The 25414-nt window shown below is 44.8% G+C and overlaps 1 protein-coding gene across 10 annotated transcripts in view; it reads left to right on the plus strand.

The window, feature by feature from the left end:
* The window catches only part of Daam1 (dishevelled associated activator of morphogenesis 1), a 160529-nt gene that overhangs the window by 64963 nt on the left and 70152 nt on the right, over nucleotides 1–25414 (plus strand). For all 10 annotated transcript variants that reach the window (XM_063261925.1, XM_039112262.2, XM_063261924.1 and 7 more), the window contains one exon: nucleotides 19454–19543. In XM_063261925.1, coding sequence (XP_063117995.1) covers nucleotides 19454–19543 — 90 coding nt within the window. The remainder of the gene's footprint in view (nucleotides 1–19453; nucleotides 19544–25414) is intronic.

The following is a 25414-nucleotide window of genomic DNA, read 5'->3' on the forward strand; positions in this document are numbered from 1 at the left end:
GCAGCTTTCACAGATAAGAACTGAGAAGGGAAGATGAGCCAGCTGATCTGAAGCTGAAGGGAAGATGCAGAGCTGAGGTTTGCATTTTAGTCTCGGGGAGAAATGAGCCTATTTTTGAGCAGAGTTGATTAGGATAAAAAGAGATAGCTTATGATTGCATGTTTGTACTTTATGATATTGAAAATTTTATTCACTCTCCCATCTCTACTTTATGAAAAACTTTATTTTAGGTTTCAAATCAGAAAGCTATAACCAGCTGTGCTGGGGCATGCTTGCAAGCTCAGCACTGGAGAAGTGAGGTGGGAAGACTGGGAATTCAAGGTCATCTCTGTCCCACTGTGAACTCAGGGCCAGCCTGGGCTGCACATGAGCACACGAGTACACACACACACACACACACACACACACACACACACACACACACACATGCCCACACATGCATACTCATGCACATGTGAATATACATGGTAAGGGATTTGGTTCAATCTGTAGGTTCCTGCCTGGCATTCCTGACACAGCACCTAAGGGAGGAAGAGCCTCCTTGGCTTTCAGTCCACAGTGACAGGAAGGCATGGCAGCAGGGGTGTGGCACTGCTCGTTAGTCACCTTGTCTGACGTCAGGAAGCAGAGACTCAGAGATGGACGTTTCTCCTTTGCATCACTCTAGGACTCCAGCCCATGGATTGCTGCTGCCTACACGGAGGGTGGGTCTCGCCTGCTCTGTTAAATCTTTCAGAGAACAACCTCATAAACACCTTCAGACTTGTGTATCCCTGATGATTCCAGGTCTGAATGAGTTGACAATGAAGGTTAACCACGATGCCTGGATTCAGTCCCCAGAATTGCATAAACTGGGCATGGTGACTTGGAGGATCAGAAGTTCAAGGTCATCCTAGGTTCCATAGCAAGTTTAAGGCCAAGTTGAGGCCTGGGATACGTGGAAACCCTATCCCAAATGGGGGAAAAAAACAAAATACACACACAAAGGAAGTTAGACTTGGCCTTCCGTTGCTGATAGCAGCAGAGGGATGGATCAGGAGGGTCTAGTATGACCAGAAGAGCAAATCCTCCTCAGGGACCGTGTGTGTGCTTGTTGTGAGATGAACAACAGGGGATGAGGAATATAGCCAGGGAGACTCTCAGCAAATGATCTGCCACCGGAACTGAAGGTGGGGAAGAAGGGCAGGTGGCTGGCTCTGCTGTGGCATTGAAACCTTCTTGTCCCACCAGCAAAGCCTCCCCCTGCATGAATGCTGCCTGCTCTCCCCAGGTCAGCTGCAGTCCTGTTCTTGGAAAGGAAGCAGCAGTATCCAAGCCTGCAAGTAGCATGTCCCCGGGGCCCACTTCCCATTGCCAACACAAATCACATGAACACGTTTGAGAACACAGGCTAAGAAAGTGTCTTTCTTTGTAGGGGTTGGCACCACTAGTCACATGGCCAAGGCTGAGGTCACCGAGATGGCCAGAGGATGCCTGGTCCTCTCCCAGGGAGGGGCTGTGAATCATATGCCATGTGGCTGTGGAGAAGGGCAGTCACGGTGCATTTATGGCTTGGTTTTATTTCCTGCTCATACTGCTTTACAACCGAAAGTGTATCTCTGAGGAGAGGTGCGCCCCTGGTAGCTGAAGGCCTTGAGGATTGTGGTGCCCCGGGAGAGCTAGCATCCCTGCATAGCCTGCATCTGTGCTCCCTTCAGCTTGTTCTTAGACTCCTGAATTGAGACCTACCCAGGAGCTGGCGGTGGCAGCTCCATGTACATCTTGGAGACCGCTTCTCTGCATTCAGAGGGAGAAAATTCCGCTCTCTGCTTATTGATGTCTCTATTGTGTATGAGAAAATTGCCTACAGCTGCTAGTTGTTAAAAAACCAATGCCAGACCAGAACCTTAAGCCAAAACCATTGGAAAACAAATTATCTTGAGGTTTGTGTCTGTCCTGGTGAGTGACGATGGATTTTTGTCTACCTCTGACTTCAGGGACTTAGACCACAAACCCTTCCAATTGCCAGGGGAGGCCCAAGGCTACAGAGGTGGGCTCAAAGCTGCTGGAAGTCTTTCCTCTGGGTCCTCCTGTGCAGTTATACAAGTGCTGTGCCCTTATACCAGGAAGGGAGTGGTGGCAGAGAGGGCCTGGCTCATCAGTCAGCACAACTGGCTGCCTGCTCTGCCTGTAGTCTAGGAGGAATTTCTTTCAAGGCAGGTTCTATTTGAATTTGAGCTTGATTCCTTTTCTAGAAAATGAGGATCACACAATCTCAGTGAGAGAGGTTCTGTAAAGATTGAAGAAGATAACTAAAACAACATCAGAAACCAAAATCAAAATGCTGGTATCTAGTGGATCTGGTATTACAAGACTAGATTCCAAGCTACTTGGGAGGTTGAAGCAGGAGGCTTCTAAGTTCAAAGCCAGCATAATGAGACCTTGTCTTAAATAAGTGGAATGCTTTGTGTATATCTCACTGGTATGGGTTAGCATGTGAGAGGGCCTATATTCAATCTCCAGTACAGGAAGAATGAAGGAAGGAAGGGAGGGAAGGAGGGAGGGAGGGAGGGAAGGAGGAAGGAAGGAAGGGAGGGAGGGAGAGAGAGATGAATTATAGTTTACAACTAAGTACAGCAGGATGGGAGATAATTCAAGTCTTTTCTGAGAACAAAACTCTCAGCAAATGTCCAGTTTTCCCCCTTTCTTGGAATCTAATCTGTTTGCTGTGTGAGCTCTGACTTGCTGGCCCCTTTTCCCTCTGCATCTGCTGGAAGGCATCTTATCAGAGTGGGTTATTATCCCTTATCCTGTCTGATGAGTCACTCGTGACATTCCTAAAAAGTGATACAAGTGACTTTTTTTCAGGACAGCATATCACAGCCTTATCATCTCATTAATGAAGCAAACCGGGAAGGAGGTTGATGAGCATGTGAACCTTTAAAGAGACAGCCAGGCCATAAGACAAGCAGGGCAGTAAGAATTGGAGGCACTTGGTCCACACCATTTTTTCTTCTGCTGGGGATCAAACCCAGAGCTTTGCATTTGCTGGACAAGTGCTATCCCACCAAGCTACACCAGCCCACCTCCTGTACCTTCAACTCACTGCTTCTTAGGGTATTATTCGCCATAATGCATTTACCTGTTCACCATGTTCATCCATGCAATATACACAGCCCTACCTGCAGACACCATCCAAACCAATCTAAGCATTCTTGTTGCCCTTACACAACCTTCATGTCCATTGATTGTCACTTGGCGTCCGCTCTGAAAGCCCTCGAACTGCCTCTGTCTTGGGAATTTCTTGGACAGTTTGAACAAATGTAATCACAACGTGTAGACCTTAATAACTGGCATCTTTTATATAATATCATGATATCTAAATTCATCTATTGTGTGAATGCCAGTTCTTCATTTCCGATCATTGCCAAAACCACCCCATCTTAGAGATACATCACATTCTAAGAATCCATTTTAGATATTTATTTTTATATTTTGCCAGCAAGAATATTATGAAAAGTGATGCTATGAACATGTATATGGAACTTTTTGCATGTAAATGTTTGTGGCTTTCATGGGTCCAGACCTACAAGTAGACAAGCTTAGACCTAAAAGATTCTGTTTAATTTTGAGAGCTATCAGACTGTTCTAAAGTGGCCAAACTGAGACACACTCATTCTCTCTCTCTCTCTCTCTCTCTCTCTCTCTCTCTCTCTAATAAATGAGTGTGTGTGCGTGTGTGTGTGTGTGCGCGCGCGTGTGTGCATGCATGCGCATGACAGAGAGAGAGAGTGTGTGTGTTATGTGATGTGTATATGTGGGCACATATGCTATACCTATGGCAGTCATAAAGACAACTTTGTGAAATCAATTTTCACCTTTATGTGATTTCTGGGAATTGAACTCAGATCATCAGGCATGTTCCACAAGAGTCTTTACCCTACTAAACCATTTTACCTGATATCTATCTATCTATCTATCTATCTATCTATCTATCTATCTATCTATCTATCTTTCTATCTATCTATCTATCTATCATCTGTATCAACTTTTCAACATCTTTGCCAACACTTGTTTTTATTCATTCTTTCCCACCTTTTCATATATTCTAGTCTGTGGTCTATGTGTATTGTGTAAAATAAGGTTTCCTGATAATTTCTAACTCATGGATTATTACAACTGAGTCTCTCATTGATGTATCTGATCAGTTGGCACTAACTGTGTGTTATGCCAGTTGAACCACCCTGTTCTCTACCCTGCCTGTTCTCCGCCCTTACCCCTCCATTTCTTACTCTTTGTTCTTTGCCTAGATGAAAATAAAGAGCACAACGGGTCTGTGACAGCAGTGGTGCCTTACAATTAGATGCAGCTGTGTTCACCCCATACTTAGATGGTCTCATCTAACCATCTGGGAAGCCCTAGACACAGCCCTGTAAATTGTCTTGCTCAATTAGCTTGTATTATCAAGTATCAAGCATCCTTGTATTGGAGGATAAGCAGACAGTGTGTTACTCAGCCATAGATTGATTATTCTGATGTGAGTGTGTGCTAAGTGCTGGTCTGTGCTAGATCCCAAGGGGACACAACACCGCCCTTGATGATGCTCTTGAGCAGTGACGACAGGCCTCTCAACACGCAGCCCTGTCACATTTGACCCAGTGCTGAGAGGGGCTGCTTCCTGTCATGTGTGACCCAGTTTCTGAAAGATTGGCCTCTTCCTGTCACATTTGACCCAGTGCAAAGGAAGGGCAGCTCAGGCTCAAACATGAGGGGTTTTTGTTTTTTGTTTTTGTTTTTTTTTTGGAAGAGGGTTTATTCACCCAATTTTCATGATAGGTTTTCCTGGAATAAAATTCCCAGTCTCTCTTCCAGCACCACTGTTCTTTGGCATGTGCATAGCTCAGTCTTTTCCCGTCTCTACTAAAGTGCATTTGTATCCAATTTCAGGAAACTTTCTTAAAATCCTTTCATTCGTTCTTTGAGACTTCCACAATATGTACAATGCATTTGGTTACATCCACCCTCCATTTTCCCTCCAATCCCTCTTACTACCCTCTATTCTTCTCTGTACTCCCTGTCCTCTTTTCTTAACCCAGTATCTAATCATTGCTGTCCATATGTGTATGGGTGTAGGACCATCCACTAGAGCATGGTCAATCTACGTCCCTGAAGAACACTGACTTTCCTATCTCCACAGCTTTCAGTTGTCAAAGATCCTCAGCTAGAGAGGGGTCTTCGTGAGCCCCCACTCCATCTATGCTAGGGTTATGACTGGTTTGATGTTGGGTAGGTCTTATGCAGGCAATCACATTGCTGTGAGCTCATGAGTGCACTGGGCCTGCCTTGAATACAGTTAGTCTGTCTGTGCTGGTCCTTGTTTGTCAACTTGACACAGTCCTAGACATACCTGGGAAGATAGAATCCTACTGGAGAAAATGGCTTCCCAAGATTGGCCTGTGGGGCATTTCCTTAATTAATGATTGACACAGGATGTCCCAGCCCAGGGGTACTGTCATTCCTGGGCAAGGTCTGCAGTATAGAAGAAAGCGAGCTGCGCAAGCCAGAAAGCAGCACTTCTATGGGCTTCTGCTTCAGCTGTTGCCTCCAGTTTCCTGCCTTAGTTCCTGCTTTGACCTTCCTCGGCACTGGGGTGTTATCTGGAATTGTAAGATGAAATGAACCTATCCTTCCACAGACTGGTTTGGTCATAGTTCTTATCACAGCAACAGAAACCCACTAAGACACTTCCCAGTGTCTTGCTCTTACAATCTGTGCCTACTTCTCTGCTGTGTTCCCTGAGCAATGTTGATAGAGAATATGTCTTAGTTAGTGTTTTACTGCTGTAAACAGACACCATGACCAAGGCAAGTCTTATAAAGGACAACATTTAATTGGGGCTGGTTCACAGGGTCAGAGGTTCAGTCCATTATCATCAAGGCAGGTGGGAGCATGGCAGAGTCTGGACAGACATGGTACAGGAGGAGTTGAGAGTTCTACATCTTCATCTGAATTTGACTAATAGAATACTGGCTTCCAGGCAGCTAGGGTGAGTCTTAAAGCCCACACCCACAGTGACACACCTACTCCAAAAGGGCCACATCTTCTAATAGTACCACTCCCTAGGCCAAGCATATACAAACTATCACATAATATATCATCGTTCCGTAGGATTGAGCACTCCACAGTTAACTCATCCTGTGAGTCTCTGTATTAATCACTGTCCACGGTAATAAGCTTTTCTGATGAGGTTTGAAAGGTACATTCTTGGAGTACTGATATGTGTTTAGAAAACATTTTGATGCACCTCTGTTTAGTAAAGCAATAATAGGCTCTCCCAGCCAAGTGCTCTTGGCCAGGTTTACAATACTGGGCTTGAGTCAGCCCTGGGCAGTGGGCCTTACATCCAATCAGAAAGCTCCTGGTTACTCCTGTAACATTGCTGACACTTTTGCACCAATGAGCATATTTTACCAGATCAGTCATTATTGTAGCTCTCAGAGTCCATAGCTAGGAAAGACTGTTGATGACTCAGAAGCTTGCATAGCATTTTCTGACATGTGAAAGTTAACTATTAGGGAGGAAGCTTCTGAGTCAGTACCAGATTAATTTCTTTATGTTTTATAACCCAATTATATGGTGTTCCCAGTGACCGGGTCTTACCATCATGTTCTGGTGAAGAACCAAGACTGGGGCAGTGGATTTAATGAGCAGTATTCTACAACTGGACCTGGGCTTTAGCAGTACACTCCCATATAGGTTGTTCTATTAAATTGGGGTGTGATTGAGTGTGTTTATTTTGTTTTTTAGAAAGCTTTTGAGAATATAGATTATTCTGCCCCACCCACTAGCCATGAGAATTATCTCCTTTTTAAAGCTTTTGAAATCATTCCTCTTATTCCTGGGGCTATTATAAGCTCTTTTAAATAATAAAATTGATTATTCTGTTATCAGAATCAATGAGAAAGTGCATCATGTTTTAACTCCTTATTTTTTAAAATGTGCCTTTGTACTAAACTAAAACCATGGCTAAGAATAGAAAGTTTCTTACAAGAGCTACTTATTCCCCATCTCTACTGGAAGATGGGGAGAATCTGGGTGGTGGGAACATGGAATTTTAAACGGAGAGAAGAAAAAACTGGCTGTAAGGAATCTTGAGTTTGATCTACTGTTTTTTAATTGGAGCATTAAGATTTCTGGTAACCAAGCAAAGGAAATCAGATTTTATATGTAGGATACCGTTAGAGCATTCAGTTGTCTAGAAGCCAAGAACCAGAATCAAAGGAAGGTTTTGGGATTCAGATTGTTGTGGTCCCATGGGGTCTATTCTCAACTGACAGACTAATAAAGGATAAAAGGGAATCTCTAGGTAAAGGACATAGTCAGTTGTCAGTGAAGGAAAAAAAAATTGAGTCGATTTTCCAATGACACTTTGTGTTTTTGAGTAAATTAGCGTGATGTGTTCTGGGTAAGAACTGCTCAAGCCAGTGTGATAATTTGCATTACATCACAGAGGGAAGTGGCAGTGTAGATGTAAGTGTGCACCGTGCTAAAGTCCCTGTGCACGTGTGCGTATGTGTCACTATGCTGTGAGCTGCTGCCAATGTGCAGTTGGCTTAAAGGAGGTAAAGTTGACTATAAATGCAGAACTTGATAAACTAATCGCTCTGACCCTGAGAGGAGCTAATGGTTTATAATAGAGACTAACGTTGATCTGTGTGTTTACATACCAGTGTCTGCTGTGTTCTTAATAGAACATTGTGTTGCTTCTAAAGTCAAAGGAAGGCTGGGAGCAGAGTGTTACCCAGTAGATGTTACGTATTTCTTTGTTTTGGCTTAGACCTGTCTGCTTAAAAAATTTCCCTATGGTCAAAATGTCTTTGTAAGTTTCCTTCTAGTCTTCTGATTGATCAAAGCTTAGGGAAAGACTATCCCTTCCAACCCTGAGTATTTTGTCTTCCCAAGATCATTATAAGACATTTTACAATAAGCTATTAAATTTAGATAATTTTTTCCTTTGTGTTTGATACAGTGTTGTCAGTCTAGTTGCTGTCAGTCTCTAAATTCTTCCTAATGTTAGATGAAAGAGATGGGGTGAGAGGACATAAAGACATAGAAAGAGAACATCTTCTTGTTTAATTGAAATGGTGGCTGGAGGGGTGGCACCTGTCCTAGGCCTGTGGAAATGGAGGCAGGCCATCGTTGGCTGTACATGGAGTTTGTAGTCAGCCTTGGGCTACAGGGAGAGTGTCAACAAGCAAACACCACTGTAACTCTATGAATTAATTATGCTGTTGAGAAAATAGCTTTAGATCCCTTCGGTTCTGATCAGTTCTACTAATATGAAACCTAAAGAGACTGCGAGTGGTGTATAGCTGCTTACTACGGGCTATAATTGAAAACATGACCACTAAAGTTAGTCCTTCGGCTCCCAGGTGCAAATTACATAGCCAAGATTCTGTACTGACTACCCGCTCTGTACTTGACCCCACTAACCCAGCTTTAAGGGCTAAACGGCCAAGGGGCTGGTTTGATCTCTGTGCGTCATTATAGGCTTTGGGTAAGCTTTCAAGTGAAATTTTTTCTTGTACTTCATTTTTTAAAAAAGTTATTTGACGGTCTCATAGACAAAAGTATAGCATTCTAATTATTTCCCCACCTTGTGTTTTAAAAGCACCTTATGTGCTGTAGCAATGGCTAGAAGATCTGTTGGTTTGTACACACAACTTCTGAGAATTTATTCTGATGCTGTCAGCACCACCACTTGTTCTCACCGTACCATGACCCTAGCCTAGCATGAGCAGGGCATGCTTCAGCTTTAGATTACCTGTGAATGTGCTCACACCACGCCCACAACCCTCCCCTCTCACCTCCTGTTCAGAGTGCCTCTGCGTGCAAAACCGTGTCTCGATTCTCACCCTGGGAGCTCAGTGACCAGCTCTGTCTTCAGCTATGCTTTTCCTGGCTCATGGATAAAGAGTTGGAATTTTCTTTGCTGAAAAAAATATCCCTCCTTTTAGAAGCTGCATATTTTCTCTTATCCAGTTTTAAATGGATTCATTAAAAACACTCTACAGCTGCCAGCTTCTTACTTCTGCACATTGCAAAATTCAAGAACAAAGTTCAATGCAGCGACTGAAAGCCAACGAAATAAACATAGGGGTTGTTTTCTGGAAAGATGGGCAACTACCAAATTTAGAAGGAGCCAGAAAGCCCTTTCCCAGTTCTCTTGCCAGTTAACTTGAGTTTAATCCTCAGTGGCTATCGCTTCACGTCAGACCTGGGCTGTAGACGCAGCTGTGCACTTTCAGAGAGCAGGGTGGTGCGGATGTCCCAGCATCTGAGGGTCCTAACTATGGGGTCTCAGGGCCGGGAAGGAGTGCCTAGTCCAGAGGGTGGGTGCACAATGTGTGCTTCTTGCCTGGATGCTGTGTGAGTGCATCCTGGTGGTTAAAGCTTAGCATGTGAAATGTGTATTAAGTAGTGGGGTGTGTGTGTGTGTGTGTGTGTGTGTGTGTGTGTGTGTGTACACACCCGTGACTGCTGAATACTCCAGCGACAGGTTTGTTCTGCGACTGTTTCTTGGAATAGTGATGATACATTTGGGCTGATGTGTTTGCATCCCCTCCCCCACTACTGTCATCTTTTCTATTCATCTTTGTCATTTGGCTGTTACTATGGTAATGTCAGAGTGCCCTGCAGGCAAGGGACCAAATTAAAAGAAGGTTTAAGAAGTCATTTTACTCCTAAATCTGCCTACCAAGGGCTAGGGAGGGTAGCTCAGTCTTCTAGTGTGAGGTCCCGAGTTCAGATGTCCAGCACCAGCCTAAGAGCCCAGTGCAGCAGTGTGGCTTTTAATGCCAGCACTAGAGTTGGGGACGGGCAGGCCGGTGGACTCCAGAGTGGTTGGCTGGCCCATCTGTCTGGATCAATAAGCTCCACCTTATTGATGAACACCTGCAAGCACACGTGCACATGTCCACATGAACCCTCCCCCACAACACACACACACACACACACACACACAGACACACACACACACAGACACACACAGACACACACACACACACACACACACACACACACACACACACACACACAGAGAACAAAGTTTCTCCAGTGCATATTACTTGGTGAAGTAAGTAAGTAACTATGCTGTGGGAAGAGCCTCTGCTGGATTGTCTTTTGACCCAGTTAATGCTGAAATGTGTCAGATGAGCTGCCAAACAAGTCTCTTGAGTGTGTGGGAGGGGCCTGGACCTAAGAGCAGAACTGGGATGAGCAGGAGGGACCTGCAGGGAGCTCTGGCTCCAGCCTCCCACTGGCCTCTGGGGTGTCTTACAGTTTGTCACTGTGGCTGGCTCAGTCTCTCCATTCAGTTGGAAAAACACGGCTTAGAAGTGCTCCATACTTGCTCAACTGAAGCTGCACTAGAGTCTAATTCTGACTCTATCTGGGGAAACGATTTAGCTGCTTAGAGCAGTTACTTGGTTTAGAGGACTGGCTGGCTGATGCCGATCAGATTAATTAAAAATTGAAGTCACCCCAATGGGTTTCTAGTCACATAGCAAAAGATGAAGGACTCTAGGTGTAGCTGTAGAGTTTGTCTAGCAAATGGGATAGAGTTTGTATTGTCTGCTCATGAGGGGAAAGAAAGGAAATAGTCGGTAAAGCATTAGTAGCAAAATGCTAGGTGTTCTGTTGGTCAGCCTTTGCTTGTGGGGTTTCTCTCTTGTTTGTCTGTAGCACATGAAAATGTGTCTGTCTCTCAGACGTAGAACATACCTAAGAGATGGCGAGTCATCTTGTGGCGGTCTGTGTATGACTTAGGGTGTTGGCAGAAGTGCCATAGGCTGAATCCCTCAGGATCCACCTGTGAACATGCCCAGGCCTTTCTGGATAGAAAGCTTTGTGTTATAGACCTTTTCCTTTCTGGCCTTCCTGACTGGTTAGGAGCAGGAGTCTCTCAACTACTACCACCCAACAGTGTTCTCAGGGTCATTCTGAATCAGTTTTAAGAGATATTAGCAACCCATGAGTCTTGGGTATGACAGCCCCAGGTCGCGGTGGGGTGGAGGTTTGTAAGTTTAATGAGTTACTGCTGTTTAATAGTATATTTATTCCTCCATACATCCATAAAAGTGACTTTTTTTCCCATCAGAGGATCACACCTTGGTATCCACATTCCTCGTCTGGTCTTTTCTAGTTATCATGTACCTCTGACCCTCTAGCCTCTGACCTCCAGTATTGTAGAGCATACTATGGGAAAAGAGGGTTCCATCCTGAGAGGGCACTGTGGGTGCTGGTGTATCCTTGAGGTACTCCAGAGAAGGTTACAGCCCACTCAGTATGTAGGAACTTGGGTGTGACTAGAGTCTGGGGATTGGATTTGTTTGCCATGGGCAATTTTGTAGGACAGTAAAGACTTGTTTGAGTCATAGACTTGAGAGTTCTCTGAACTGTGTCTATGCAATCAGATGGAAGGTTAGCTTGTCAAGGATAATTATAAAGCAAAACAAAACACAACAAAACAAACTACAAACATAATAAACACACAAAATGGTGATGGTGAATGACTGAGCAGGAGTACCCCAAGGGCTTTAGTTCTCCTTCCTTGTTTTTCTTACTCTCCACCCCCAATTCTGGTATTGCACAAATGACATCCTAACCTCTGTCACTCTGTACATTTTTGTCCCTGTGTGGGTGAGCTGACCTCATTAGAAATAGACTACTGGTCTACCACACCCTATAGAACCTCCAGTAGGCTGAAGGTCTTATATGTAATCTTACATTTCAGTCACTTAAAATCTCAGAAAACAGTGTGTCTTGTCTGGCGTTTCCAATTTCCCCATGGTTGTTGTCTCCTGTTATTGGGTGGAATTGGTGGAGCCAAGTGCGACAAGAAGGGGGGTACCCATTTTGTTCTAGTGTCCCCCGGTGCTTCTCCATGACTAGCTCTTTTTTTTTTTTTTCTTTTTTCTCCTTTCCCCTTTAGAAGGCATTCCCGAACCTCCACTGCCTGGTGTGTCCCAGTCTTTTCTGCCACATGTCTCTTTCTCGCCCTCCTCAAAAAGGGTTTTTGTTTTGTTTTGTTTTGTTTTGTTTTGTTTTAAATCTCGGAAAACAGAGTTTGTAATAAAGTACTAATCTTCCTACTCATTCAAGACCTTTATTGTATATTATTTCAAAATGCCTTCCTTTGCTTTATCTAGCAAATCAGTGTGTTTCCTTTTATTGATGTGTTCTGTGCTGATTGTTTTCTGATTTATGTGGGTTTCTCCCTTGAGCTACTTGGTCACACTAAAGGGTAAGTGTAGGGCCAGTGAGATTTCTTTGTCCACACTCTGTCAGAGTGCAGGCTTAATAGTACATTTTGGTAGGGCTAAGCCTAGAACTGTGGTTCCCACAGCTGGCCCTCCTTCAGAGTTCTTTTCTTCATTTAAAAACGTCTTTGTTCAAGATATTAGAAAAAAATACATGTTTTATAAATAGGTGAAAAGACCATTTCTATCTTTGTTGAGAGGAGTCTTTAGGGGTTTTCTGTGAGTTTTAGCTTTTAGGAAACAGGCTTTCTAGGGAGAGGGATGGTGCTGAGTCAGCACAAAGCTTTCTCTTGTCACTCACTAGGTCATTGTCAGTTAACATAAAGATCTAGCCCAAAAGAATAAAATGAAGAAGCAAGCTTTTGTGACCTATATGAGGAGAAGGCCAATCCAGGCTGAGGTGTGGTGAGATGCAAACGCAACCTGGTGCTCTTGGCTTTCTGCTTTGTACACTTGTTAATCTTAGTGGCAAACCCAATACCCCAGGACTAGGGCTCCTCATAGTGCTGCTGCTAGTAACAGAAGTCAGGGCAACGATGCCACTTGGATGGTAAAGTGCTTGGCTAGAACACGGAGCCTTGGCTTCAGTCTCCAACATCCAGTACTCCCTGTGATCTCAGCACTCCAGAGATGCAGGCAGAAGGTCCACAGTTAAGGCCATCCTTGGATGCACAGTGAGTTTGAGGCGAGACCGATTTCATGAAATCCTTTCTCAGTAACAACACAAACAACTCTAACCTGACAGAAGCAAAAAAAGGCTTATTAGTATTAATGCATCACCTAATTAAACTATTAAGTTATTAAATTAATTATTAAGAGGACTTGGGGAATGATTGACCTAAATGCCATCTATACTAATAAAATTTTTGAAAATGTTCAAAGATGATGGTATTTTGTTGAGGTGACTTGTGGTATTGAATAAAAGTCGTGTGTAGAACGGTGGACTCGGAGCTTGCTCTGAAGGACATGCAGCCTTCCCCTCCCCCTCACAGGCTGCTTTCTTTTTCAGAGCTCGGTGAAGGTTTCAGCTGGCAGTGCATCTGCTGGTGATGTCAGATGTGCTGTCTGTCTCTGCCCCCAGGAATTCCGTTTGTCTTCCTGTCACTCTTAGCAGCACACTTGGTTTTTTTTTGTGTGTGTTTCTGAGGCTTCATTGAAGTATAATTTACACATTGTAGAACAGTTTGACTACTTTTAATAAATATATAGTTATACAGTAGTCACCACCCTAAGAAAACAGGTTTTTCTGACTCTATAAGACTTACCTGCTATTTTAAAAACTTATATAAAGAGATACTACTTAAATATAAGACGTAGTGATCCGACAATCCACGGTTGTCTCTTTCAGTTTCTGGAATAATTATCAAAATGAATGAAGTCACTAAACGAATGCAAAAGAACAGGCAATCAGAGCATGGAAAGTTAGGTTCATTAGGAAAATGCAAAACAGGTCTGTCGAGGATAGCATTCGACATAAACAAAGACTGCTCACATTGAAAAGACATGGTGCAAAGTGTTGACGACAATGTGGAGGTGCTGGAATACCTTCTCCTGCCCCTCTGCTACGTCAAAGGCAATATTCTCACTACTTTTACAAACCAACCATGGTAGCTCATGCCGTAATCCCAACATTTGGGGTTGCTATGCAGGGATAAAGAATTGGTTTGAATTTCGGAACCCATATAAAGCAGGGCACAGAGGCAAGCATCTGTATTCCCTATGCTCCTATAGGGAATCCCTCCTGAGGCAGGGGGATTGCTACAAATATAAGGCCAGTCTAGGAAACTTAATGAGTTCCAGGTTAGCCTGAAAAAGATCCTGCTTTAGAAGGAAACAAGTGACAAGAATAGCTTGTGTTATTTTTGTGTGAGTGTGATGTGTTCATGCATGTGTGTGAGCTCAGATTCACCTGTACCATGATGCATATGTGGTGGTCAGGGGACAGCCTCAAGTACTTCTTCAGCCTCCGCCTTATTTGAGACCGTCTACACCAGGCTGCTGAACTGTGAGCTTCTGAGGCCTCTGCCGCCTACTCCCTGTAGGAGCACAGGGTTCAGATGCTTCCCTCTGTACCCTGCTTTGTATGAGTTCTGGGAATTCAAACCACCCTTACCCCAGCATGGCAAGGACCTTCCCCATGGAGCTCTCTCCCAGGCCCTCGGCTTTAATCTGTAACTTCAGTCGGTTCCACCTGGATATCCCTTACAGCTCCCATCCTGACCGTTCTTTCCTCCTACCTTATATTTTCCCTCCTCCTGCATTCCTTCTGTGTCATATTGTATCAGGTACTGGCAGTAAATGCGAAGATGAATAGAACAAGATGATCTACTGTCCTCTAGGGACCATTCACAATGGGAGGGGCCTGCCGATAACCTGAGCATGGTGGAGTGAAATGCTTTAGGGCACTGAGGAACTGGCCATCCCAGGGCAGTCAGACCAACCATCTGAAGTGGGTGGCTGATGCTCTGGGAGAGCTGGGGTGGCTAGGATGGCTCTGGGATGCATTGGGAGGAGCACACTTGAGAAAGAACACACATGTGCTGGAGAGATGGCTCAGCCGGTAAAGGCTAGGCTCACAACCAAATATATAAGAGAAAGAACACACACTACATATGCAGAGTTTCGGGGGCTGAGGACATGTGGTCAGAACTGCTGGAGGTGGGCAGGCAGGTGAGGCAGGCCAACAAGGGCCCTGTCAGGGAGCACCCGACCTGCTTACAGCTTGTATTTTCTCCTGCGAAGAAAGAGAACTGGAAAGCCCCCTATCCATCTCTGTAGAAGTTATAAGTACCTGAAGCCAGTGTGTCTTACCCATCTACCCGTCTTTGCATTCTTTATGTTGCCTGGCTCTGGTCCTAGACCAGGTAAGAGATTGCTGATGGAACCCTCAGAATCATGCATTCTGGACACATCATTAAATAGGATGCCAGAGTAGAGAAACTTTCTAATGGACCAGTGAAGGTCTCTATATCCAGTACATTGTATTTCTGCACTCCTGAATTTAAGTTATCTGCTTTAATCTTTGCTGGCTTGCCTGGAAATCTACCACTGGTCTTTGGTGACTCTAAGGATAAAGACCAAGTCGAGTGTGGTTTTTGTGGCTGCTGTTCACTGTCTCCACTGCCTGCTTAGTTCCTGCTGACCATGTCACTTACCCGGAGAAGCCTTTGCTGTACCAACTTTCCCACAACAAGCTTAGCATGCCATCATCCTTCATCTGGCCTCCAATTTCTCTTCTGTCCTTGTGAGCAGGTGATGCCCTACTGTCCTGAAACCTACCTGAGTGCCTGACTAGATACTCAGCACAAACTATCTTTTCTTCGTGAATGAATTCCTGAGGTGACTAAGGGGTAGCATTTACATTGTGTCCTCAGATAAAGGTATTGAAGGTCAGAGGCCACGTCACTCGCCCAAGATTATAATCAATAAAAGCTGGACTCAGGGACAGCTGCCAATAAAACGTGTCTCTTACTTCTAGCAGACCCTTGATGGATGCCTCTTCAGGCCTGATTCTGCGACGTGAGCCCACCTACCTGCTGGTGAACTAGACAGTACTGTGAAAGAGTACAGACTCCACAATCTGATTGCACTTAAGTCCCGCCTCCATGGTTTGCTAGTTCTGTGCCTGGGGCAAGGTGCTCCACCATTCCATGACCCAGATTTTCAGAAAATGGGTTAGTAATAATACCCACTTGGTGGGATTGTTGTATGAGTTAAAATAAATTAATTTACATAAAATGTTACTAACAGACATATGGAAAATGTTAAATAGTCGTTAGCTACTATTGTCAGAATACATGTGTTCTTTTCCATATCCTTATTGTAGATCAAAATTCTCTGTGGGAACACTACAGCAATTTGTTTTTTGTTCTGTGAATATTTTCTTTTGGCATTAGACTGTCCGCCCCAGCTCCTCTGTGCTCTCACAGATTAAAATAGGTCATATCTGCAACTCAGCAAAATCAAATACTGTTTTGTTCACACTATGAATTTTAAAGTTGTAGGGTTCATACATTTTTTTCACACCGATACTCAGGAAAAACGGTGCTGTTATGTAGTTAATATGTGTTGTTTCCTCAAATCAAGAGCATTTTCCCAAACTAAGCTGGGTACTGTTGAACAGTTTTTTTAACTTGAGCTGATCTCTCGGAAGTGATTTATGTTTGCTTTGTTTCCCCTGTTTTTCAGAGCAGGTGTGACTCACAGGAAATTTTAAAAGGAAGGAAGATAATTACTTCCCATATATAAAGTTGCACGCCAGAATTTCAGCATTTTAAACATGTTTCTCATAATGAAAGTTTCTGTACAAGTTCTTCTTTCCTTCCCTGGCTGTTCATTAGACAGCTTCTTTTGGAGAGAGAGAGAGAGAGAGAGAGAGAGAGAGAGAGAGAGAGAGAGAGAGTGTGTGTGCATGGTTTGGTGACTTAACTGTTTATCTCACCCTTAAAACTAGCTAGCAACTGATCTGTGTTCAAGTGAGAGGAGTGGCAGCAGTGCAGCTGCCACTGTGTCTGGCATTACTGAGTGTTTCGTCGTTGCCAGTGCTCATAGGAGGAGTTAGTGCCTGCTCTGGAGAGGAAGCAGTGACTTGGTGGGATTCTGAGGGGGAAGCTGGCCTGTGCGAAGCTCTGGAGGGACAGGTATTAATAAGATTAAAGTGAAGAATTAATCAGAAGCTACCCTGGGAGAGAAAGTTTTTCAATTGGAAAGCTTCAAGTGTCCAGCTGAAGGATGGGTAATTAATTTGTCAGGCATCGTGGAAGTCATGAAGACTCTGGACTGGATGCTTGACATAGCACAGGGTTTATTTTCAAGGCAGTGGCTCTAACGCATGGTTCCTAGACCAGAGCATCAGAATACCTTGGAAACCTAACAGAAATGCCCATGCCGCTGCACCTCTCATGTGGCCTACATGCTAGTGGTCAGTGAGGTCAGAAGCTCTCTGGTGATTCTGGTGCTCACCCAGGATTGGAAGAGGAATGATTGAAGAGAAGCAGGCATGCTGAGTAGTCAAGACTGCAAAGACAAGGAAGATGTGTGAGGGGCTGAGCCAGAAGCCCCGAGCAGGGTTATTGGGACATAAATATGTCTGGGTGGTTCCACTGTGAATAGACAAAGGGAAAATCTTTTCAAGGAGGATGTAATGCGACTTGATGACAAAGTCATCATAGGAGTGTAAAATGTCAGATAGGATGCCAGTGACCTGTGCCTGCATGTCCCCAAGTATGACTGACAGCAGATACGCACACAAGCCATTCAGGAGGAGAACTGACAGCAGATACGCCCACAAGCCATTCAGGAGGAGAACTTGCCTTTAGAGACCAGAACCTTACTGAACCCTAATTTATAGCTTTTATCTTTTATCCACACCCAGCCACGTACAGCCCTCAACTAGATAGATAACCTTCCCTGTGGGAAGGAAAATGAACCAGGCGCTCAATACCAATAATCACATTAACTATGGATGGAGATGCCAAGACTCTCTCTCTAAGTCCTCCATATTCATTATCTCTTTGCTGCTATTCATTAGTTATAAATGTCTGTAAGTTGACTTCCCAAGCTCTCCACCCCTTGGGCTTAATGTTTCTGAGCACTGAGCTGAGGAGCTGAGAGTCTGGACCCTGGAGACACACAGCTCTGGGTTAGACCCTAGCTGCTTTGTTCAGCGTGTGTCGGACGGAGGAAGTGTCCAGTCTTCCCCCTCGGCTCCCCTCAGCTCTCTTACAGTGGAGGTTATTATTGTAAGGAGATGTGATAGTGAGTGGCCCTCTTTAGGTTCATCATGAGAACTAAATAGGAAATGTCAGTCTGTACATAAAATCCTTAGGAAATTCTAGTTGAGGGTTATGGTGATGATACCAGGCACTTACACAAAACCCCACTGGCTCGTCGTGTTCAAAATTAGACAGAAAGTTCCCAGGTCTGGAGAGATGGCTCAGTGGTTAAAATCTCTGGCTGCCTGCTCTTCCGGAGGATCTGGGTTCAATTCCCAGTGCCCGTGCAGCAGCTCACAACTGTCTGTAACTCCAGTTCCAGGGGAGCTGCTACCTTCTACCTTCATGGACATCAGGTGTGCATGTCATGCAGGCAGAACACCCATTCTCATAAAATCATAATAATAAAGGCGTTCCTTGGCCTTCTACCTCCCACCCAGTGATGCTCATAGCTCAGTGCTTCAGCTAAACTGGCTGTGGTTCCTTCCCCTTTGTACCAATCTATTACCCAAACCTAGGCTTTGATTTCTGTTGCTGCCTTAATCAGTTTTATCACTATAACAAAAAAACAAAACAAAACAAAAAAAACCTCATCTAAGATAATGAGCCTATAAAAAGAAAAGGTTTATGCCTCCCACAGTTTGGGAGACTCCATATCATGATCCTTGGCGTCAGTGTTGTGGACCTGAATCAAGACAGCATTATCATAAAGGGAACTTGGCGAAGCAAAGCCATTTACATTATGGCCAGGAGACAGAGGGAGGAAATGGACAAGTCCCTCAATCCCCTTTGGGGGTATACCCCACTGACCTAAGGTCATGTTTCTTCTAGTTTCTACCCTGGGGAACAGCTCTCTGGTACATGGACCTTTGGGGGACATTCAGAATCTAAATTACAGCAGTGCATCCACAAATCCATTTTTGGATAATGACTGTGGAGTGGTTAGAGAAAAGATCTTGGCATTTAATAAAAACTCTATCTGTCTCAGTGTTATTGTCTGGTACATTTTCATTCCTATCATGTGTGAGTCATCCAGTGGTCAGCCCAAGAGTCCATTTTTGATAATCACTGTCCTGTCTGGAAGATTGTCAGCAGCAAACCATCATTTTTAATATGAAAATCCCAAATTCCTGTGGCTTAACAGCCTTGCAGCTCGCTCAGTGGAGCATATATATATAGTGTTAGCAACAGCTAAGGTCCAAACTAGCCATTTCCCCCAGATCTTGGGCACCCGGAGTGCTGTGCTGTGTCCACCTGTGGTGCTGCTGTCTGGCCACAGGATGCTACATTAGTAGTCGTAAAGCACACCTTGAAGTAACTCCCATCTGAAGTGTGTGTTGGTGAATTGCTTTTCTCCTTGAAGACAGTGTCAATGTTCTCTATAGGGATAATACTGATCGATGTAGTACTAATCTTTTTTTGTTTTCTTCTTCTTCTCAGGATGAACTCGACCTCACAGACAAACATAGGGAGGCCATGTTTGCACTTCCAGCAGAGAAAAAGTGGCAGATATACTGTAGCAAGAAAAAGGTAAGATACTCACCAATCATAATTAACCAGAAGAATGTCACCCCTGAGTCCTTTTGCTCCCGCATTTCATCAGACAGCTCTTTATGCTGTGGAAACCAGTATGAACGTGTCACATTATAGCCTTGCGGCTCCATATAGGGAAGTACTTCTCGGATGTTGTTATAGCAGCCCCGAGGATCCTCACACCTGTCACTGTTACTCATAACTCTGTGTAGTTGAGACCTACGAGAACACAGGCTTCTATGAGGCAGAAGCATCTCCCATGCTCCTCCCATAGCGGTTTTTGCACGGTGGTGAAAATAGATGTGTGTCATGGCTTTGTTTACATACTGTAGTAAAACTTCACATTTTGCTGCCTCTAGAAGGTGGCCTTGCTGTCCCCGCAGTCCGAAGAGCTCTTCAGCCAGTTCGCATTCCATAGTGGACAATGAGAAACAAGAGAAGCAGAACACACTGTCTGTCTGCTGTGTACATCCCACAGCACATCTGTGAAGTTCACTGGACAATATACTCAGAGGAATATGTTCTCTCTTTCCACTGTGGGTCCCAGGGATTGAAGTCAGGGTGTCTGGCTTACAAGAGTTTCACCCACTGTTTGATCCATGGCAGAGTTCTATATTCCTTCAAGGCTCACTGCTAGGAACATGGCTGCACCTTCATTCTGGTTAGTCTCTTACACTTAAAAGCTGTGCTCAGGGGGTTGGGGATTTAGCTCAGTGGTAGAGCGCTTGCCTAGCAAGCGCGGGCCCTGGGTTCGGTCCCCAGCTCCAGGAAAAAAAAAAAAAAAAAAGCTGTGCTCAGGAGATGGGGCAAAGGACACTGGGGGCAGCGAAACTACTAGAACCCTTTCTGTCTGCATCCATGGTACTGGGCATCACTGGGCAGAGAGCACTGGAATGAAGTTCATGCTCCCATTTTTTAAAAGCTGTACCAGATTCCTAGACCATCCCCATATGCATTTTCCCCCAATTCTATCTGAGATTTGAACTAAGTGGGTTAAATAAATGTCCAGGTCAGAGCCACCCCCTAAGAGAAAGAGCCTGCTCTCTCTAACATGCAGCAGACACCCTGGTTACACGCTTGACCTAGGGACCCAGCAACAAATGGCAGCAACCAGCATTGGGAGGCCTTCTATCATGGCCAGATGCACTTTGGAGCCTCCATCTATTGGCGTGGCTATCTCTCAGTGTTCTGCCAGGGTCACTGGTGTGTCACCCACCGCAGAGAATCCTCCTTGTCTCTCTAGCTGACATCAGATGCTTCTGAGCCACTGTGTTCTTCTGATGCGTGCAGCTCTCTCTTCTCATACTTTGTACTAGAGTGGTAACACCTCACTGGTACCACAAAGAGTGCCACAACATGTAACGCATACTTAATTTTCCACCTGTGCAGTTAAAACAGGTAAATGCCATGTCAGATTTCTTTTTGGTGGCCTTTGCTGAAAGAGCTGTCCAGCTCTAACATCTCAGTATCATCTTCAGATCAGCCCAGCTTATAACCCTAACGTCCTCATCATTCCGTAGGTAGGGTCCTGGTCCATCAGTGTGTCCCGTTTCTGTTCTTCCACATTGGACATGGTTACCTCAGGATATTTACATTGAAAGGTCAAACAGCATGCTTCATCACTAGAGAGATTTTAGAATGAATGAAAGTAGGATGTGTCTAGTCCTGCTCTGATAGATGAATTTAAGTCATCATTTTCCTTCAATTATTTACTTATGTTACTAACTGATAATTTGTTCATTGTGTGGATGCGCATGCCATGACACTCATGTGACTGGCGGTATGAGAACAGTTTTCAGGAGTTTTCTCCTTCCACCTGTGGGACCCAGGGATCGAACTCAGATTGTCAGGCTTTGGGACAAGTGCTTTTGCCCAACGAACCGCTTCACCATAAACAGAGGACATGTTCTATTTGGTTAGTCCTGGTGTAGACTTTTTCACCCTAAATTATGAGACATTGCAAATTGAGGTCTGAGTATATGTCCCAGATGATGGAAAAGGAAATGTAAGTGGGGACAGCTTACGGGGGGGGGGGTTCTCTTCTTCCTCATATTTTATTACATCCTTGATAGCAAGTAAAAGTTAATCATGTAAGCACCTGCCCTTACATTACAGAAGACAAACTAGAAAATGGTGATGAGCCCAGGCTTACAGCTGCTGCTCACTGTCCTGGCTTCTAAGACCCCTCTGCAGGTTTCAGTGTGTGTGTGTGTGTGTGTGTGTGTGTGTGTGTGCGTGTGTGTGTGTGTTTGTGTGTGCGTGTGTGTGTGGATGTGTGTGTGTGGATGTGTGTGTGTTTGTGTGTGCATCTGTCTGTCTGTCTGTGTGTGTATTTGTGCATGTGTATGCGTGTGTGTGTGTGTGTGTGTGGATGTGTGTATGTTTGTGTGTGCATGTGTGTGTGTATGTGTGTGTGTGTTTGTGTGTGCATGTGTGTGTGTGGATGTGTGTGTGTTTGTGTGTGCATGTGTCTGTCTGTCTGTGTGTGTATTTGTGCATGTGTATGCGTGTGTGTGTGTGTGTGTGTGTGTGTGTGTATGTATGTATACATGTACTGTCTCTCTCAATCACTCTCTATCTCATTTTCTGAGAGATAGTCTATCTCTAAACTGGATCCTGCTGATTCTGCTAAACTGTCAGGCCAGCAAGCCCTGGGACTCCCTTGTCTCTGCGTCCCCAGTGCTAGGATTATGGGTACCACCTGTCATATTTGGCTTTGTGGCTACCGAGGGTCCACACCCAAGACCTTCTGCTTGTGAGGTAAGCACTTTTCTAGCCTCTTGACTCCAGATCATCTTGACTAGAATGTCTCCCGTTGTTAAAACGATATTGTGCCTGTGGTCTAAAACCAGAGCCTTTGGACACATCAATCAACTGAGAGGCGTGTAATGAATGACTGATGACAGAAACCTAACCATATGCTCTTCACCTCATAGCATGGGCTCCATGGAGGCCGTCCTTTGCCTTAAAACAGATTATTTCCCTTGGAACCCAGGTTTATCACCAGTAAGCCAAACCACATCCTTCTCTAAGGCTGAGGGCAAGCTACACCTATGGCTTCTTAGACGTCCATCTCTCAAGGTTAGAACCCAGGGCAGCATAGACATTCACCCACACAGTGAAGCCATAAGGTGAGGGCCCATGACAGCCAACAGAAACAGACCACAGGAACTACGAACAGCATGTTCCCTGTGCAAAAGTGAACAGAAGTCATGGATGCACAAGGCCAGAACAGCTCCGGGCCAGGCAGATCTCAGCCAGCCTCTGTCTCTCCTTCCAGCAGTAGCTTGGATTCCAGCAATGGTTCCTCTGCTTATCAACTATGTGAGTTAGGAAACTTATCTATTTGAGTCTCTGGTTGAAAACGTATTTCGAAAGCCAAAATGCAATGAAAGTATTTCTGGGATGAAAATGATAGAAAGAAATTTAAGTGGAACCTTGCCTGGTTGACTGGTGTGGGGAGTGTCAGTGATGGATGTTGTGGCCTCGCTGAGATCCAAACACATCTCTCACACTTGCCGCGCTGGCTGCTCCGTCCTGGTTTGCACACACAGCAATCCATTGTCAAATTCTTAAACTTGCATGAAAGGTCCAGAAAAGGTCCTGTCGGTGGAGTTGGGGGTGTTTTCAAATAGGAAATGTTTGTGGTTCTTATCTTTAGAGGTAATTCCTTTTTAGCTCCAATCACAACATATCCTTTTGTTTAAATGAGGTTTTTCCCAGTCTCTAGCCAGAAATTGCATCTGTTAACAATCTTTGGATTTTAGGCTGAAGCTTTTAAAACAATGAACCATCTGACCATGAAAGGCATCTGGCCGTGCTGCATTTACTTATTGTTCACATGAGTTTTAAGTCCTGGGAACAGTAGGGAGGAGTTCTGCAGAGGTGACAGTGGAGTGTGGCTCACTGCATCGTGGTGACTGCACGCATAGGAATAGTCTTCAGCTTCTGTCCTTAGTGTCATTCCCCCAGTGTTGAGAATCTCGGCAGTGCTCTCTTCCAGAGCCTGCAGAGCCAACTGGGCTGTATATACTCTGCCACAGAGAATATAGCTAACAAGGGAGATACCAGCTGTTCACAAGTGTGCCTAATCTTGCCTGCTTTGCTCCTGATCTCTAACACCCCAAATCTCATGAGTTGAGTCTTCCTGTTGCATTTCTGTGTGTCTTGTGGAACCACTTTGGGAAAGGTGAATTTCCACTGCCTTCCTCCTCTTCTGTGTTTGTTCCTGAATGTGTGCATGCGCATCTCTCTACCTCTCTCTCCCTCCCTCCCTCCCCCCCCCTCTCTCTCTGTGTGTGTGTGTGTGCTTGATCTGTGTGTGTGTGTGTGTGTGTGTGCGCGCACGCGCGCGTGCTTGATCTAGCTTAGTTAACTCAATCTAGGACTGGGCTCTTCTCCATCTTGGCTATGGTCCAACCATTTTGATCTCTGTATATTGCTAATCTGGTCCTGAGTACATTTTTAGGCCATGTAAGGGAGGGAAATATGACTGGTCCTTTGTTTGTTTGTTTGTTTGTTTATGGTGATTAATCGCCCCCAGGCTCTCTGGTTCTCCGTTCAGCACAGCAGTGGTGACGAAAACTGTGCTGCTGGGGCAGGAGGGTTGCTGTCCTTTCAGCTCTTGGAGATTTAGGGCAGTCAGCATTTTAAGGGCAGAGGGGGTGATTGTATCAAAATAGGACATAGGGGGTACATATTCTGAGGTCATGGGATTAAAGACAAAAGGAGCCCTCCCTTTCCTACACAGCTGTCAAACAAGCCAGCTGAAGAAGGTCAGATTTTGCCTAACCACAGGCTGTGGTGCTGGGGTATTGAAGAGGGTAGATACTATTTTCTTTCTTTTTGCTCATTTGCTTCGCCATGCAGTAGACTGACATGGGCTCTTCAAGTATCCACTGTACTAGATGTCAGGATCTGTGAAAGGGAACCAGCAAAATAACCGAAACCTGACACTGGATCTCTCGGGCCAACCCTCCACCTTTGCCCAGTTTCTGAGCTTCTTCACAAGTACTTGATTTGGTTTCCAGCCTGTGATGCTTAACTTTGGTTTGTGCTGGAAAGTGATAAAGAACATGGCAGAAGCCACCCTGGTTAGAAATAACGAGCTTGGCCTTCCCTGCTTTCATGAGTTTAAAGAGTCCATGAGGGACACAGTAGCGTCCAGCCAGAAGCATCTCCGGACCCCGCAGCCTTCAGGACTGTCTGTTCTGTGTCTGTGTGTTCTGTGTAGAGACTCCTGAGCTGCAAAGCAGTAAGAAATGACAGGCTCTGGGGGCCTGGCGTTTGACTCAGTGAAGCAATGTGTTGCTGAAGTCCAGGTTAGTGTATAATTAGCTAGGGTACATACAGTGTCTGCTCTAGGAAGAATCAGCAAGATTCTGGGGGAGATTAGACAAGAATGTCAGTTTTCCTAGAGTAAATGGGTTTGGAAGAAGCAGATATCAATAAAACCAAATGGTTGCCATCTTGTCATAAGCATCACAGAACAGGAAAAGAAAGACCTACCTCTCTGGCTGTGACTCCAGTGACTTCCCATTACCGCTTTGACTACTCCTGGGTTCCCTAGAGGTTTGCCATGCTTACATCCTTCATCCACAGATGGGTCCCCTTCAGTGTCTGAGCCGTGTTCTCACGACTGTTATCCTTCCCCCTCCATAACCTCCACTCTGTACTTTCCCCTGCACTCCTCATTTAAACTGTTCACTCTGTCTAATTGTGTCTGATGAGATACAGGCCTATTAGGAGAGCTTTAAGAGGCTTCAAGTGAAATAGGAACTTGTACACTGGTGTGAGTTGGGTAAAGCCATGTTACCTGTTGCAGCATTACCATGTTCTGGTAAAGAGAAGCTGCCCCAAGACCTCCCA

The sequence above is a fragment of the Rattus norvegicus genome, chromosome 6 (assembly GCF_036323735.1).
Source record: "Rattus norvegicus strain BN/NHsdMcwi chromosome 6, GRCr8, whole genome shotgun sequence".
Lineage (NCBI taxonomy): Eukaryota > Metazoa > Chordata > Mammalia > Rodentia > Muridae > Rattus > Rattus norvegicus.